Source organism: Porites lutea, chromosome 2, assembly GCF_958299795.1.
Source record: "Porites lutea chromosome 2, jaPorLute2.1, whole genome shotgun sequence".
In the NCBI taxonomy this organism is placed as follows: Eukaryota; Metazoa; Cnidaria; class Anthozoa; order Scleractinia; family Poritidae; genus Porites; species Porites lutea.
Window position 1 is genome coordinate 48,825,731 of NC_133202.1, and position 14,026 is coordinate 48,839,756.

Genomic DNA, 14,026 nt, shown 5'->3' on the forward strand with positions numbered 1-14,026 from the left:
ATTAACCCCACTAGAGGAGTTATTCCGTGGGATGCCTGTGGCACTCCCACGGTAAAAATCCGGTTCGGTTGTACCAAAAATTGCAAAGCCAGCCAATACGATTGCCTAAAATCTTTATCGATTATCTCTTCTTCCAAGCCGACCAATCAGATTGTACAAAATCTGTATCGATTTTTAATCGATTTGCTTCCCCTAAAGTTTTCCCACTCGTGGCTTAGGATGGCTTGTTAAGCAGCAAAATTACAATTGGTTACTCAACAGATTGTGTGCCCCCCCCCCCCTCCCCCCCTCTCCTCTCCCCGGGGTTTGATTCAAATTGAGTTTAAGATTCTAAAAAGTCATCCAGTTATAAAGCGAAACATCAAGAATATGTAAATCGTCTAAATCCTTGGTTACGACCTCTGAGGCAGAGTGTCCGTAATAATAGGGTGTACGTATTAATTATAAGCAAGTCATGTTATTATATAAAGCCAAAAAACACCTTTAAAATCAGAACAAAAAACGTAATAAAGAAATAACGGAAGACATAAAAATCGTCAACTTAAACTTCTCTAGCCTTCACAAAGCCGTCATTGCGAGGACTAATCACGAAAAACTCAAACATCGCTCGAGCAAAGACAACATGTGAATTGCTTTTTCTTCGAATTCGGTTTACAAATTAACCTGCTTCATACTGAATTTGGTAAATTCGACAATTTTATATGGAAAATGGCCAATTTCAAACTACTTCAAGTAAAGTAAACTTCCATTAGAGCGGTTTTCACTTGACTGTCGAAAGGGATTGGTTTTAGTTTTGGTTTTGGTTTTACTACGCCCTTTGGTTGGCTAGTGTATTTACTTTGGTTTTGGTTTTACGACAGTCAAGTGAAAACCGCTCTAATCGAAAGCGTGCGTTCTCTGCATACTGGCCCGTCTGAAATTGAAATTGATGTCTAACAAATTATCCTATCGGGTGTACTGTCGCCGCCGGAAACATCGACATGCTGTCAACTGAAGGTTTTTTACCTTCAGAAAGGAAAGGTCTTTTACAGCCCATACTTCATAAAGAAGTGCCCGCATTAGCAAGGTTGCCTTTTTATGAGAATCTGTTGATTGGGCAAGAAACAAGTGTCCGTTGTCCGTTTTAACGGGTGTCCGAATTAAGAGGGTTGAATAGTCCACTTTCGAATTAAAAATCACCACTGCCGAGATACAAACATTATTGACAAATTCATACAGGGTCAGCTTCGACATAACTAAAATATTCACGTAAGTGTTTGAAATTTGAAAATACACAATAGCGAGAGTAATAAACAGGTGTTCTTCCCGTTGGAATTTGTGAATATATTTATAGCTGGATTTTCGAAAATCGGGTAAGCAAAAAAAAAAAAAAACTCATAGTACTACTTGGCAATTTAAAACAATAAATCATTGAAAGCCCGATTAAAGGCCTTTATCTGACGCCGGGCAGTAAGTAAGTGGTTACTAGAATCATTTTAAAATGACGCAAATTTTAGAACGTTTAAGTCAGTAATCCAACTCCGTAAAGTTTAAAACTGGTGTCATTTCAGTCTAGAAATTTTAAAGTTGAGTGAACTACAGCGAAAAGGTGCTTGGTTAAGGCTTACATAACAACTTGAATAGTTTTAGCAAAACAACACTTTTTTCGCGGTCCGATAAACGACAGTGTTTCGCATGGAATAGACATCAAACTGAATGAAACATACTACACAAATTATCACCTTGTTATCTGCAAAAACCGGCCTTTTGGTTCAAAGCCATTAGGGGTCGCTGAAACTAGACCTAGATCCAATTTTCGTGAGTCGAGAGTTGCTTTTCCAAGATACAACCAGGAAACCTAAAAAAAGGAACAAGCGTTTTTATGGCAGGCACGGAATATTTTAGCGAAAACCACGCGACCGCAAACCTGTCAACACCATGCGGAAATCACACAATCACACACTTTCGCAGCACTGATAAGACCATCAACAACCACACATAATCTTCTGACGTTTAACACAAGTGAAATATCACCGAATAACTCGTAAAAACTAAGGCTATTGGCAGATAAACACCTCTAGCTTTTCTTTTGCATTCGTCTAATTCAAGTTCCCAGATGTACAATCACACGATCGGCAGACCAGCCTAGACCTTGTTTTCACACCGAAAAAAAAGTCTTGGGCTGGGTCAAAGTTCACCTGCATAATTCAGGGCGCGATCCATTCAACCAAACTTCCAACCGGTACGACCGAGAAAAGTGGTCCACCTCAAAAGGTGAGAGAAGAGTGGGGGTTAGGTTGAGAAGGGCGCGCAGCGTCTCATGGGAAGGGGTGAAGGAAAAATTGCGTCCCTTCCCATGAGACCCCGCGCGCGCCTCAACCTAACCCTGACTCTTCTCTCACCCCCAAAACACATAAATGGCGACTGGGTACGAGTCTGCCTCTACTGGATGAGTTTTACGCAGGGGCGGAAACCGTGCCGGATAGGGCTTCTGTTCACACATAAAAACGGTGATCGCATGATTTCGGCGCGATTTCTGTAACGGAGAGGCGCCGATCTCCAAAGTGGAGGGTCACATATCGGATCCCCCTACTCTACCACATAGCTTTTCGTGTCGGCACGGAAAGTTATCCAGTATAGTTCTGGGAATTAACTGAAGGAATCCGGAACTCCCGCTTACCTGTTTGGTTCGATTACGACGAGCATTTTATTAGTCAAGTGTTTCAATTGATCGTTTTTAGGTTGTCCATCGCATGTTTTGTACTTTATAGACGAGCTTTCGCGCGCAGCGGAGCACCATTGGTAAGACAAAATCGTCCGTACGCAAGTCCACCCCTTCAATGTACAAGATCAAAAATACCATCCCCCCCGCTCCTACTTAGTAACATGTCTACCAAAAATACCAGTAGTTATACTCCAGCTACTACTTTGGGATCCGAAGCACGGCAGACGCTCAAGGGGTCGCCCAGCAAGAACATTTATTGACCAACTAGAGAGTGACAGACAGGATATGATCTTGGATCTGTCGCTACCAACAAATGGGAATGCACAGTAATTTTAAGAGTTATAACAAGACGCCTAAAGTCGCTTCCGTGGGATGCGTTGGTCTATGGAAGCATAGTGGCGTTCTATCTGAATTTGGAAAAATTAGCGAGACCGAAAAGATGTGTCATGTTATGAGCATCGATGAGTAGGTTACCTGTATGGGTTGGTTTAATGTGCTTATGACTGAATTTACAGTAGCCTGCGCAGGCTATACTATTTCTCCCCAATCCACATCCCCTTTTTGCTTCCTCTCTATCCCCTACCCCTTTCAACAACTGCTACGCAAGCTAAATTTATAGTTGTCAGTGGTCGCAAGGATGGAGTTGATCTTGTTTTGATCTATCGCTATGTAGTTATTTTCATAGCACGATTTGGACAAGAAAAAGAAGTTATTTTGCATCAAAACAAGGTTTACCCGTGTAACTTAAATTGGAATGTTAACGGAAACAAGTAATGGAGAACATGCGCATAATGCTCTCTGATTAACCTGAACAGGAACTATTTTTATAAAGATGCGTCATATCTTGGTAGTAAGTTGCCACAGGTAACTTTTTCAAAGAGAAATAAACATTGTAGTTTCAGGTTAATGAAACAAAACAAAACAAAACATCCGCTTGCTTTATCCAGGGTCGAACCCAGGGTTACAAAGTTCGATAAAGTTCCAATGTTTTAATCCAAGATGAAAGTTTAATATTTCAAGATGCTCTTGATACGGTTAAAAATTAATTGCAATGTATTTCCAAGGTCTCAAAGTTAACATAGTTCCAATGATTATCCCCGATTCCAAGGTATAATAAGTTCACTAAGGTCCTGATCCGTGTCCCATTCAGAAGTCCAACCCATGCCGATAGCGAGTGGTCGATCGACGACGACAATATCTTCGCGATTTCGCCGCCAATCGTCAAGGGTACGAGTTGAAATTTACGCGATTTAACCTCCCATCTTTTAAAGGTGTTTTCGATAAGAAAAGAAAAACTGAACTCTAGCTGTGCTCGGCAAAAACTGGCGAACTCCGAATAGAAAAATCTATCGGAAATCATGGCCCGCAACCAGACGCTACTAAAACCTTATGAAAAAGCTAGACCTAAACAAAAAAGAATCATGAAGGAAAGAAATAATTTGGCTTAGGTCGCCTTTCGTGACTTGCCAGTATCCCGAAGGATTTTATAGTAAATTATTGGATCAAGTACCGTACTTTGATTCTTCTATAGGGATATATTACTAAATATATGTATATGGATCAACGTTCAATAAACGTTGCATTACGATCTTACCTGCGGTATATTATAACATAGCTAGGATATTCGCCAAATCCAGTTCAACAGCGCGAGCGTGCTTGTATGCCCATTTAGCTCAAGCTATGCCGGCATGTGCAAATCATTCCTTGCAAAGCATTCTCCTTTAAAAGAATTTTTTTCGGCATTAATAGTTTTCCATCTCAGTATGGCTTCTAATACCTTTTGACTTCTGTAAACTTTCTCTCAGCTTGAAGATGAGAAACATTTTTAAACCACAAAACTATTAGTTAAAAACAACAAATAGTCACATAGACATTGACATATGAACTGCGCTCTCTGACCGCGCACTGTGGTAATGAAATTTTAAGTTAACTTCCACATTGATTGTAATGAAAATGTTATAAAACAATTGGTTCACGCTATCAGCTCTGCACTGTCGATAAATTGAGCAGTTGGGAAGCTCGTAGAGCACTCAAAAGGTTAGAGTTGAGAGCAACTCTTACTCTTCATATCTCGACATAGGCACGCTCACCCATGAATCAATTGCTAATTTTCTTATACATATTTGGCGATAAATCTGTACGTAAATCCAATACATTTGCTGAATAACAATCGGTTACACAAACAGATTGTGGAAGCTCCCTGTGGATCAACCTATAGATGTATTAAAGATAATCTGCCCTCGCGGCATGACCTGGATGGGCCACCCTGCGAGGTTTCTGACGCGAACGACTTGGTAAACGCTATATTAAAGCCATTCAAGAGAGAAACCTCTCTGCTCTTAGGGTAGACCTGCATGGGTGCTGATGTGAGACAAGCCATAGCGTTTTGTTATAGTTTTAGGGCCCGTTGTCAGAATGTGAGGTAGGTCAAAGATTGTTCTTTTTTCATTACTTTTTTTTCTTTAGCTACGAAATAAAAACATTTTGAAGAATACTCACCGACACTTGAGCCGTTTGTCTAGATGACTACTGAGTGCCGTAAAAGACGTAAAACAGCTATGAACTTCGGGAAAAGATGACGGTATGAAAATTAATATATAGAATATAATCTTTTTGGTTAAAAAGGCGGAGAGGGGTGGAATTTATGGCAGAATAGTCATCTACTGTTCAACTACTGTTCAATTTCTCGCTGAATTCATCAAAATATGACAATACGACTGTGCGGTAAGTTTAAAGCCTGAGGTTGGTTGGTTTCGCGGCTCTCGGGACCAGTTTTTACATGCCCCAGACAGTGTGTCAGGAAAAAATCGTTTTAAAATCAAATCAATTGTGATGCGAACAACAAATAACTTATTCAGAAAAGTACATAATTATACACATTTTAAGTGGTGATTTACTCAGTTTGACCGAAAATGTAATACGGTAAAATTCCGAAAATAAGCCCGGGGCTTATATTTTTCAAAGGCCCTTTTTGAGGGGCTTATTTTTGGAAGGGCTTATATTCGGAGGGGCTTATCTAAGGAGGAAAATTTTTGTTTCAGAATCGATTGGACTAGCTTGTAGTAGGAAGGAAATTTAGCATTTTCGCTTTGTTTTACTTTGTATTCGAGAGCAAATTCCAAGTACAAGCCCCCCCTCGGGGGGGCTTATATTTGGAGGGGCGATTTAACGGAGGATTTTTTGCGTTACGACTTTGGGGGGCTTATATTTGGAGGGGCTTATTTTCGGAATTTTATGGTATTTTGGAGATTTTTCATTATTTTCAATATTTTGAACGTTTTCTTTCGATGAACAAATGGCAAAATTCAAAGCCCAAAGTCGTCGTACCTCGATTTCAGTAAAGAGTCTTATACCACTTGAGTCTATTACAGTTTTCACATTTTTTTTCTAGTAATTTATACTGTAAACGACAATATTGACCGTTTCATAACTCAAACTAACTCAAATATAACATCGCATTCCTCGCTGCCGGGGCAGAAGCCTGCTGCGATCGATCAACTGAGCGGAAGGGGATCGTTGCAGTCATTTTGTAAGACGCCGCTGACATATGGATGACTCATCTCAGTTATCTGGTTTACGTTGATGTTATCTAGCACATATCTGGTGCTTTCCAGCCCAAGATGCTTTTGCCGATGCTGTCCTTCATGTTTTCTATTTCCAATATCTAGGGAACCCATGCAAAGGTATGAAAAATACACTCATAGGCATTGCTCTGTTCGCTAAAATCCAATTCCTGGACGCAAAGAAGTTGTGATTTTTAGCTCATGGATGACGTAGTCATGCCATGGGCTTTTGGAGGCACTCGAATGGCACTCGATCACTCACTCACTCACTCACTCACTCACTCACTCACTCACTCGATTCTCATTAATTTTATTCATTAAAGTCAGATTAAACACTTTACTCCAACCTCCCTTACTTAGTATTGCTTTTTTTTCCAAGTGCCTTTTACGTATATGTTTGGAATATTCTAGAGGGTACTAGTAAGGCGAATTTTTTTCCGACACATCAATTATAGAGATGGGTTTTGTATAAATGGAAATGTTCTAAAGAACACTGATAATATCATCCGCAAGAAATGGACTTAGAATTGTTAAAAGGACATTGAAATAATTGAGCGTGGATCATTGTTGCATATTTGGACGAATTGTGCACATTTGTGTCAACTAGAAGCACAGGTTTTAGAACCAACAAGCGTTACGCTATTTCACTTGAATTCTTAGGTGATCTTTGCCTTAAAGCAGGCTCTTGTTTGTCGGTGATTCCATTTAGCAGTGCTATTAATGTAATTTCTACAAGAAATGCTGCGCTGGTATATAAACAAGTCTCTGGCGAAAGGCAATCGGATACTTCCACTGCGTTTAAATTACTTGGCTAGTTCAGAGCACGTACTGCTTTGAGCTTAATCCGTTTTACATGTATTAAAATAATTTTTAGCTCGTGTTTATCAAAAGCATGTTCTAAAGCAGTTCAATTTAGCCATAAACGCCCCTGTATTCTGTATTTAATATAGCTCGTACCGCATATACTAACCGTTACGTACTCATCATATGGAAAAATTTATTTGAAAGCATCGCACTTTTAAAACCACGGTTTAAATAAAACTCATGTATGCAAAACTTGGCTATTTTACAAGAAAGTGCACTGTCGTTCGGAAAGTGTTTGACAGTCACATGAGAAAGCAAATTATTTTACAACTAAAAAGCGTTAATAATTTGTTTTAAAAGTGATCTTTGCTTTGTAAGTAGAAATGCTGCGCTGATAAAAAAGGTGCACATGCAGTAGCATACTTCGAGTCACGCTGTATTTTGGTAAGTCCATACACAATGAACCGTTCAAAAAGATTTATATGTTTTTCTTTGATTATTGAACTGTCTTTTCTACACTAATTCAATTCATCCATGAGCTCGCTCCTAGGAGCCTTTGATTAAAGTTTATATAGTTCTTTGCCCTTTAACTTAACGCGTCTTGACAAACTGCGAGCCAGCGAGCCATCACAAGAGCCATCGGTAAAAATAAAGTAAAAACAAGTAAAAACTGCAAATTTACAGATTAGGAGTTGAGCACTCATTTTACTGATTAGGCAGTTAAGCGCTCATTGTACTGACTGGGAGCTTTCAAATGGCCGGTAACCGGTCAAGGTTTTCAAAACACTAAATGACCGGCAGTTTTATATTCTCAGTAAATTTCGCAAATCGAAAAAATCTAGCTAAACCAAACTATCATATGTCGCCGGATTGAGAAAAGTCAAGCGATCCTGAAATGCTTTATAGATCTCGAGTCTAGCGTTTGGTTCACGCTGGGCTCAGAAGACGAAACTATGTTTTGTGTGACACTTAGAACTTTTTTCAGCTCGACTGCCGGTCAAGGTTTTCAAAACACTAAATACAGTCCTATGTTCTCAGTAAATTTCACAAGATCGAAAAATTCCAGCTAATCATATGTCGATTTAGAAAAGTCAAGCGATCCTGAAATGCTTTATAGATCTCAAGAATAGCGTGTGGATTACGCTGGGCTCAGAAAACGAAACCATGTTTTAGGACACGTAGAACAACTTTTTTGAGTTCGACTGCAGGTCAAGGTGCACTAAATGACCGGCAGGCCATATTCTCTCTTTCGTCTTCTAAGCCCATCGTGAACCAAACGCTATTCTTGAGATCTATAAAGCATTTTAGGATCGCTTGACTTTTCTTAATCGACACATGATAGTTTGGTTTAGCTGGTTTTTTTCGATTTGTGAAATTTACGGAGAATATAAGGACTGCCGGTCATTTAGTGTTTTCAACACCTTGACCGGCAGTCGAGCAGAAAAGAGTTCTAAATAGAGACCTTTAGATTCCAGGAACGACTACGAGTACAAAATTTCATTCAAAGTTTTTTCGCGTATTGTCGAAAAATAGACACCGTGGAATTCTTCATTACACTTTTTTTCACCAGAAAAGTTAGCACTGTTATCGTTATTGAAGGAGGTTGAGCCTCCTCCCGATTGCAAAATGATAAAACTTTCGACATATGAATCAGGTTTAGATTAGCTGGAATTTTTCGATTTTGTGAAATTTACTGCCGGTCATTTAGTGTTTTCAACAGCTTGACCGGTTACCGGCCATGTAGCCACAGCGTTCACTTTACGGATTAGGGTTAAGCACTCATTTTAGGGCTATGGTTAATCGCTGTTTAGGTATCAAAAACGGTTAGCTTTCAGTTAATGTTTTTCGTATTACCGTTTTTCATTTTTTATTTTTTGTTTTTTTAACGAGTCTTCAATGCACTTCATGGCTCACTGCCATGGCTCGCATCATGGCTCGCATTTTATACACACCCTTTGACATGCAACCATACGTGACCCGTGCGTTTTTGGCAGCAGACGATGGCTAAACTCTAAACTCTTGGCGGAAAAGGGATTTAAGTTTTATCAGATCGCTGGATAAACACGTCGTGGTTTCTGATAGCTGATAACATTAAACCACTGTTGCTCAAACTGGTTTCTTAATAATATTGCATTTTCCCGAGTTTTTAGCCCGCTGAGTCTGGAAAGCTCAAATTTCAGAAAAGTACTTCATGTTTTTTTCCGGCCTCAAAAATTTGGACAACAGATTTTGAGAGATGAGATAACCCTCTTTAACTTGGTGTAAGACTCTTTACTTACTAGTCGACGATATCGGGATTTGAAATTTGCCATTTTTTCATCGAACGAAAACGTTAGAAATATCGAAAATAATGACAAATCTTCAAAATATTACGTTTTCTTTCAAACCAAGAGCCATATTGATGGCTCTTGTTCAAACTGAGTAAATCACTATTTAAAATCTGTATAATTATGCATGTTTCTGAATAAGTTCTTTGTTGTTCGAATTACTTTTTAAAACGATTTTTTCGTGACACATCGTCTCGGGCTTGTAAAACCCGGGCTGAGAGCCGCGAAACGAATAACCAGTCCAGAGCTTATAGCTTAACGTCACAGCATGGCGGGTTAGAAATATCCTCAAGCAGATTCCAATTGGGGTGGAAATCTGTTGTGCTAATGCCTCACCCCCGGAACTGAAGGCGGGCAAATGCCCCGCAGAAGGCGAGTGACTTCCTTTTTGGGTTTGAATGTCAGAGGTCATTTGTGTAGGCAGATATGTGGAATATATTAACCCCACACCCTCTCCCCTAAACGCCTCCAAATTGGCCTTTTCAATCCCTAACTTTATGGAATATCCAAACCCTTCCATAAGTGGGAGAATAGTGAGTTATCTTTAAGAAATGTTTTTCAAGACAGTACAAAAATAAGTGACTCACCTTTCGCAGCGTTATTACAAATCCTGTTAATAGGTTATTACAAATCCTGTATGTTATTACAAATCTTGTTGAAAGTTAGTTGCAAATCCCGTTAGTTATTTTATTACATATTAGGTTGATTCTTATTACAGATGCTGTTGTTATTACATATCACGTTGATTTTTATTGCAAATCCGGTTGATATTACAGATCCTGTTGTTTATAATTATTACAAATCAGGGTGATACAGACCTGACGGATCAATATTTACCGACATCCACTCTTTAGAGTCCTCGTTTGTAATGATCACTTCGATTGTTTGATTACTTTTCAGTAATACCTTATAAACCTGAGTGGGAAGCACGTACAATTCCAACTGATATGGCTAAACTAGTGCGTTCTGACACTTACACCAGTACAACCTTTCAAGCGCCACAGATCGATTTAGAGAGGAAACGGCAAACTGTTGTTATCATTGGTGGAGGTGTGGGCGGTTGTTGTACTGCTCTTGAATTGGCCCGAACTGGGAAATTTAACATTCACTTGCTGGAAAAGAATCACGAATTGATGAGAGAAACTAGTGATGCCACCCCTGGCCGTCTTGGCTTAGGATTCCATTATGCTGACAAGAATACAGCTCTATATTATCTGCATGTCACTTTAGACTTCATCCGAAGTTATGGAAATTTCAGGCAGGAGATCGGCCGACAACAATCTCACCCACTTCGTCGAGGTAGGTATTTCATAATGAAAGACTCGGCAGTGCCTTGCAGAGATATTCTGGAAACATTTGAAGCTATCAAAGAAGAATACACAAAGATGGTAAAGGAAGACCCGAGTTACGAAGTTGTCGGTCCACCGGAAGACATTTTTCGCATTTTGGAGCCTCATGAATTTCAGGCAGATGTGGACATTAGAAAGATAGAAATGGGCATAGAGACAGCTGAGGAATTGTTAGACTGGGGAAGACTGAGAGAATATATCATCCATCAACTAGAGCAAAACAGAGATAGCGTCAAAGTTAGAAGGAATACTAAAGCTTTCAGCGCAGTAACCCATGAATGTGGTGGATATGTAGTAGATGCACTGAACATATTTCAAGGGAATGTGGTGAGGATCTCCACAGATGTCATTGTGAACGCATCGTGGTACAACATTACCAAGTTCAACAAGATGCTGGGGGTTACTAATGCCAGGTAAGTAATACATGTTCAATTCCCACTCCTGACGACTACAAGTTAGACTGCGTCTGGGCCGGTGTGGAGGTATTGCTCGCACAATTTTCTCCAATGTACGTTTGTCCATCCTTTAATTTTGTTGATTTATAATAGTCTCCGTGCGATGCACGTGTTCGTATGTAAATGCCGACGTCTTTCCAGAGTTCAATAGCTCGGCCAGTGGGTGTCAAAAAAGGCTCTCTACGGAATTCGGTTCAGTCCTTAACAGGGAGCCATCTTAACCCAATAACATCAGCCAGTTTTGTGTAATAGTTGTTAACAAAACTTGCAGCCTATCTTGGAACTCGCTGTAATTTTGTTTCAACAGCTGTTCAAGGTATTGCGGTAGTGGGTAAAATATAATGTCGTTAAAATCAAGCTTCGAATGTACGAATGCCTCAACGTACCAATTGCTTCCTCTAAGTTTTGGGTGCCATGTTTCTGATCTTCTTGATTGTTGATGTACCGGTAGCTGCAAAGCACGATGATACGGTGTTACTCACGCGAAAAGTCCATTTGAGGTTTTCTTAGATCCACATGGCAAGGACTGACTAGTGCAAGTTGACTCTTTCTAGCACTGTTCCCAGAGGTACAGGGTCAGGAACCTCGTAGATACAGTAAAAACCCGCATACAAGAACACCCATTTTCTGGGTTCAGGCTGATTGGGTTCTTATATATCGGGTATTTTAGGTGAAATCAGCCTGAAAGTGTTCTTAAGTGTTCTTAATTTTTTTGCTTCTAAAAAAATGTAAGGGATTTACTAACTATGATGAAATACATAACTTTGAGGGAAAATTAAACTTGAGACACACAACATTAATTCCACAGTAAAGCTACAGACACTGTTCTATTAAACTGAAAAGGGAAGAGTTTTTATATATAAGAACAATTTTCAATTTTCAGGCTGAATGTGTTCTTATATATATGCTCCTTTTTTACCAAATTTCAGCCGGGGTGTTCTTAATCCGCATGTTCTTGTATGCGGGTTTTTACTGTAGCACTTCACATGTAATCGTAGGTAATCGTGCAGGTAATCGCAGTCTAGGTAATCGCAGTTCCAATTTATTCACTCATCATTTGCTTGGTCTTTTTAGCATTAAGCAGTAAGTTGGAATTGTTCGACCAGTCTACAAGGGTTCCCATGGCGCTATTCAAGTCTCAAACGGTGCAGTCATGGATATCGTTAAGATCGTTTGCCTATGAATTAATTAAAACTGGCCCCAAAATCAAACCCTGTGGTACCCCGAATTGCAAGTCAACCAGCTCGGTTGTTTAATCATTCACTTGTACAAACTGTCGTCTCTCGCGCATGCCACTTAGAATCCAATGTAGAAAATAAAAAGCTTTGGGAAACCCATTTTTCATCATCATCATCATCATCATTATCATCATCATCATCATCATCATTATCAAATATCAAATGTCCTTATTGTGCCTACAACTTTGAAAAATCCCAAACAAGAAAGCATCCTTGTCTACATTATATGGAAGTCAACCCCTGGATATTTTCAATATTGACCTTGGTGAAGCACGTTTGGTTTCGTTTAATTAATAAAGTTTTTTATTTTATTTTTAAATTTTGATAGGAAAAGATGCAATCGCATCAAGGCAATAGCTACAGTGCGACTACCTGAAGAGCTTGCCGACATGCCATCGATGTTCTTCTGCATGGGTCCGTTCGGCATGTTTTCTAACAAAGGTGACAGAATTGGAATGACGACTTACGCTCCGGAGACGAACATTGCAGTGACAAGTTCATCTGGCGAGCTAGAACCAGAATTTTCCCATATGTATTTCAAGTTTCCAGAGAGAGAGAAGAATCTAAAAGGTCAACGCATTGTGGCTGGTATTTCAAATTTTATACCACACTTGCGAAAAGCCGAGGTGCTGAAAGTAAATGTTGGGATTGTCCAAACCTTCATGAATGAAGACACAATTGATCACGGCTTCCAGATTGGGAACCTGGGCTTTATTCACGATCCTACAAAAGGTGGGATTCACAAAAGAAATTACAGTGGCGTGGAAGAGCCAATGCCCGGATATATAATAAATGCCTGTATGAAGCTTATATATTGCTTTGACAATGCAAAGCTTGTCAAGGACATCATCTTAAGAAGCTTGAGTTGCAAGTAAGGAAATATGAGGCGGTCGATTGTTCAAACAATTTGTTAAGACATTGACAAATCCTTCTCTCAGGCCCAGGGAAGGACAGGTTTGGGTATTACATTAGTGAGCTTGAGATCCGACGACGGCGAGATTCTACGACGGCAGACTTGGTCGAGGGGGCTTGAGGTGAGGTTGACGTCGCAATAGCGCGAAAAATAGCATTAAGAAAGCTCGCGCGACGGCGGGTTGTTGTAGCGCCTTTTCCTGTTGAAGTTAAGAAATAAATACAAGAGCGATGGCTACTTTTAGAAAGGTTCGTGAATTGTTACTGACAAGTTTCGATGATGGCGACATATCAGAAGGTGAATTTTTACTGTTGTATGATGTCAACAGATCTAAAAATCCGGATTTTCCCTACCAGAATTACGAACATTTTGACCTCGAGAGGCTTGACGAAAGTGAATGCTTAGCAGAATTTCGTTTCGGGAAAAGTGACGTACCAGCTGTTCTTAAAGAGGCAATGGGGTTGCCTGACTCGTATACATGCGAACAGGGGACCTTGGAAACCGGTTAAATCGATTCACCGTTAAATCAGTTCAGATCTTTCTAAAGCAAATCAAAGCGGTCTCAGTCATGTTTGCGTACATGTGTACATGTGCAATATGCCGCCTAATTCAAGCATAAACTAATCGTGATGTTGTATTTTGAGCAGTTTCGAGAAGCAAGCGTTTCGTGTCT

At 39.8% G+C, this 14,026-nt stretch overlaps 1 protein-coding gene across 1 annotated transcript; it reads left to right on the plus strand.

Moving 5' to 3' along the window:
* The first annotated feature begins 10,306 nt into the window (after nucleotides 1–10,306).
* LOC140926333 (uncharacterized) lies at nucleotides 10,307–13,315 on the plus strand. Its single transcript, XM_073376089.1, has 2 exons — nucleotides 10,307–11,160; nucleotides 12,769–13,315. The coding sequence occupies exons 1-2, from the start codon at nucleotides 10,346–10,348 to the stop codon at nucleotides 13,313–13,315; spliced, it is 1,362 nt and encodes a 453-aa protein (XP_073232190.1). The 5' UTR covers nucleotides 10,307–10,345.
* Nucleotides 13,316–14,026: the final 711 nt, after the last annotated feature.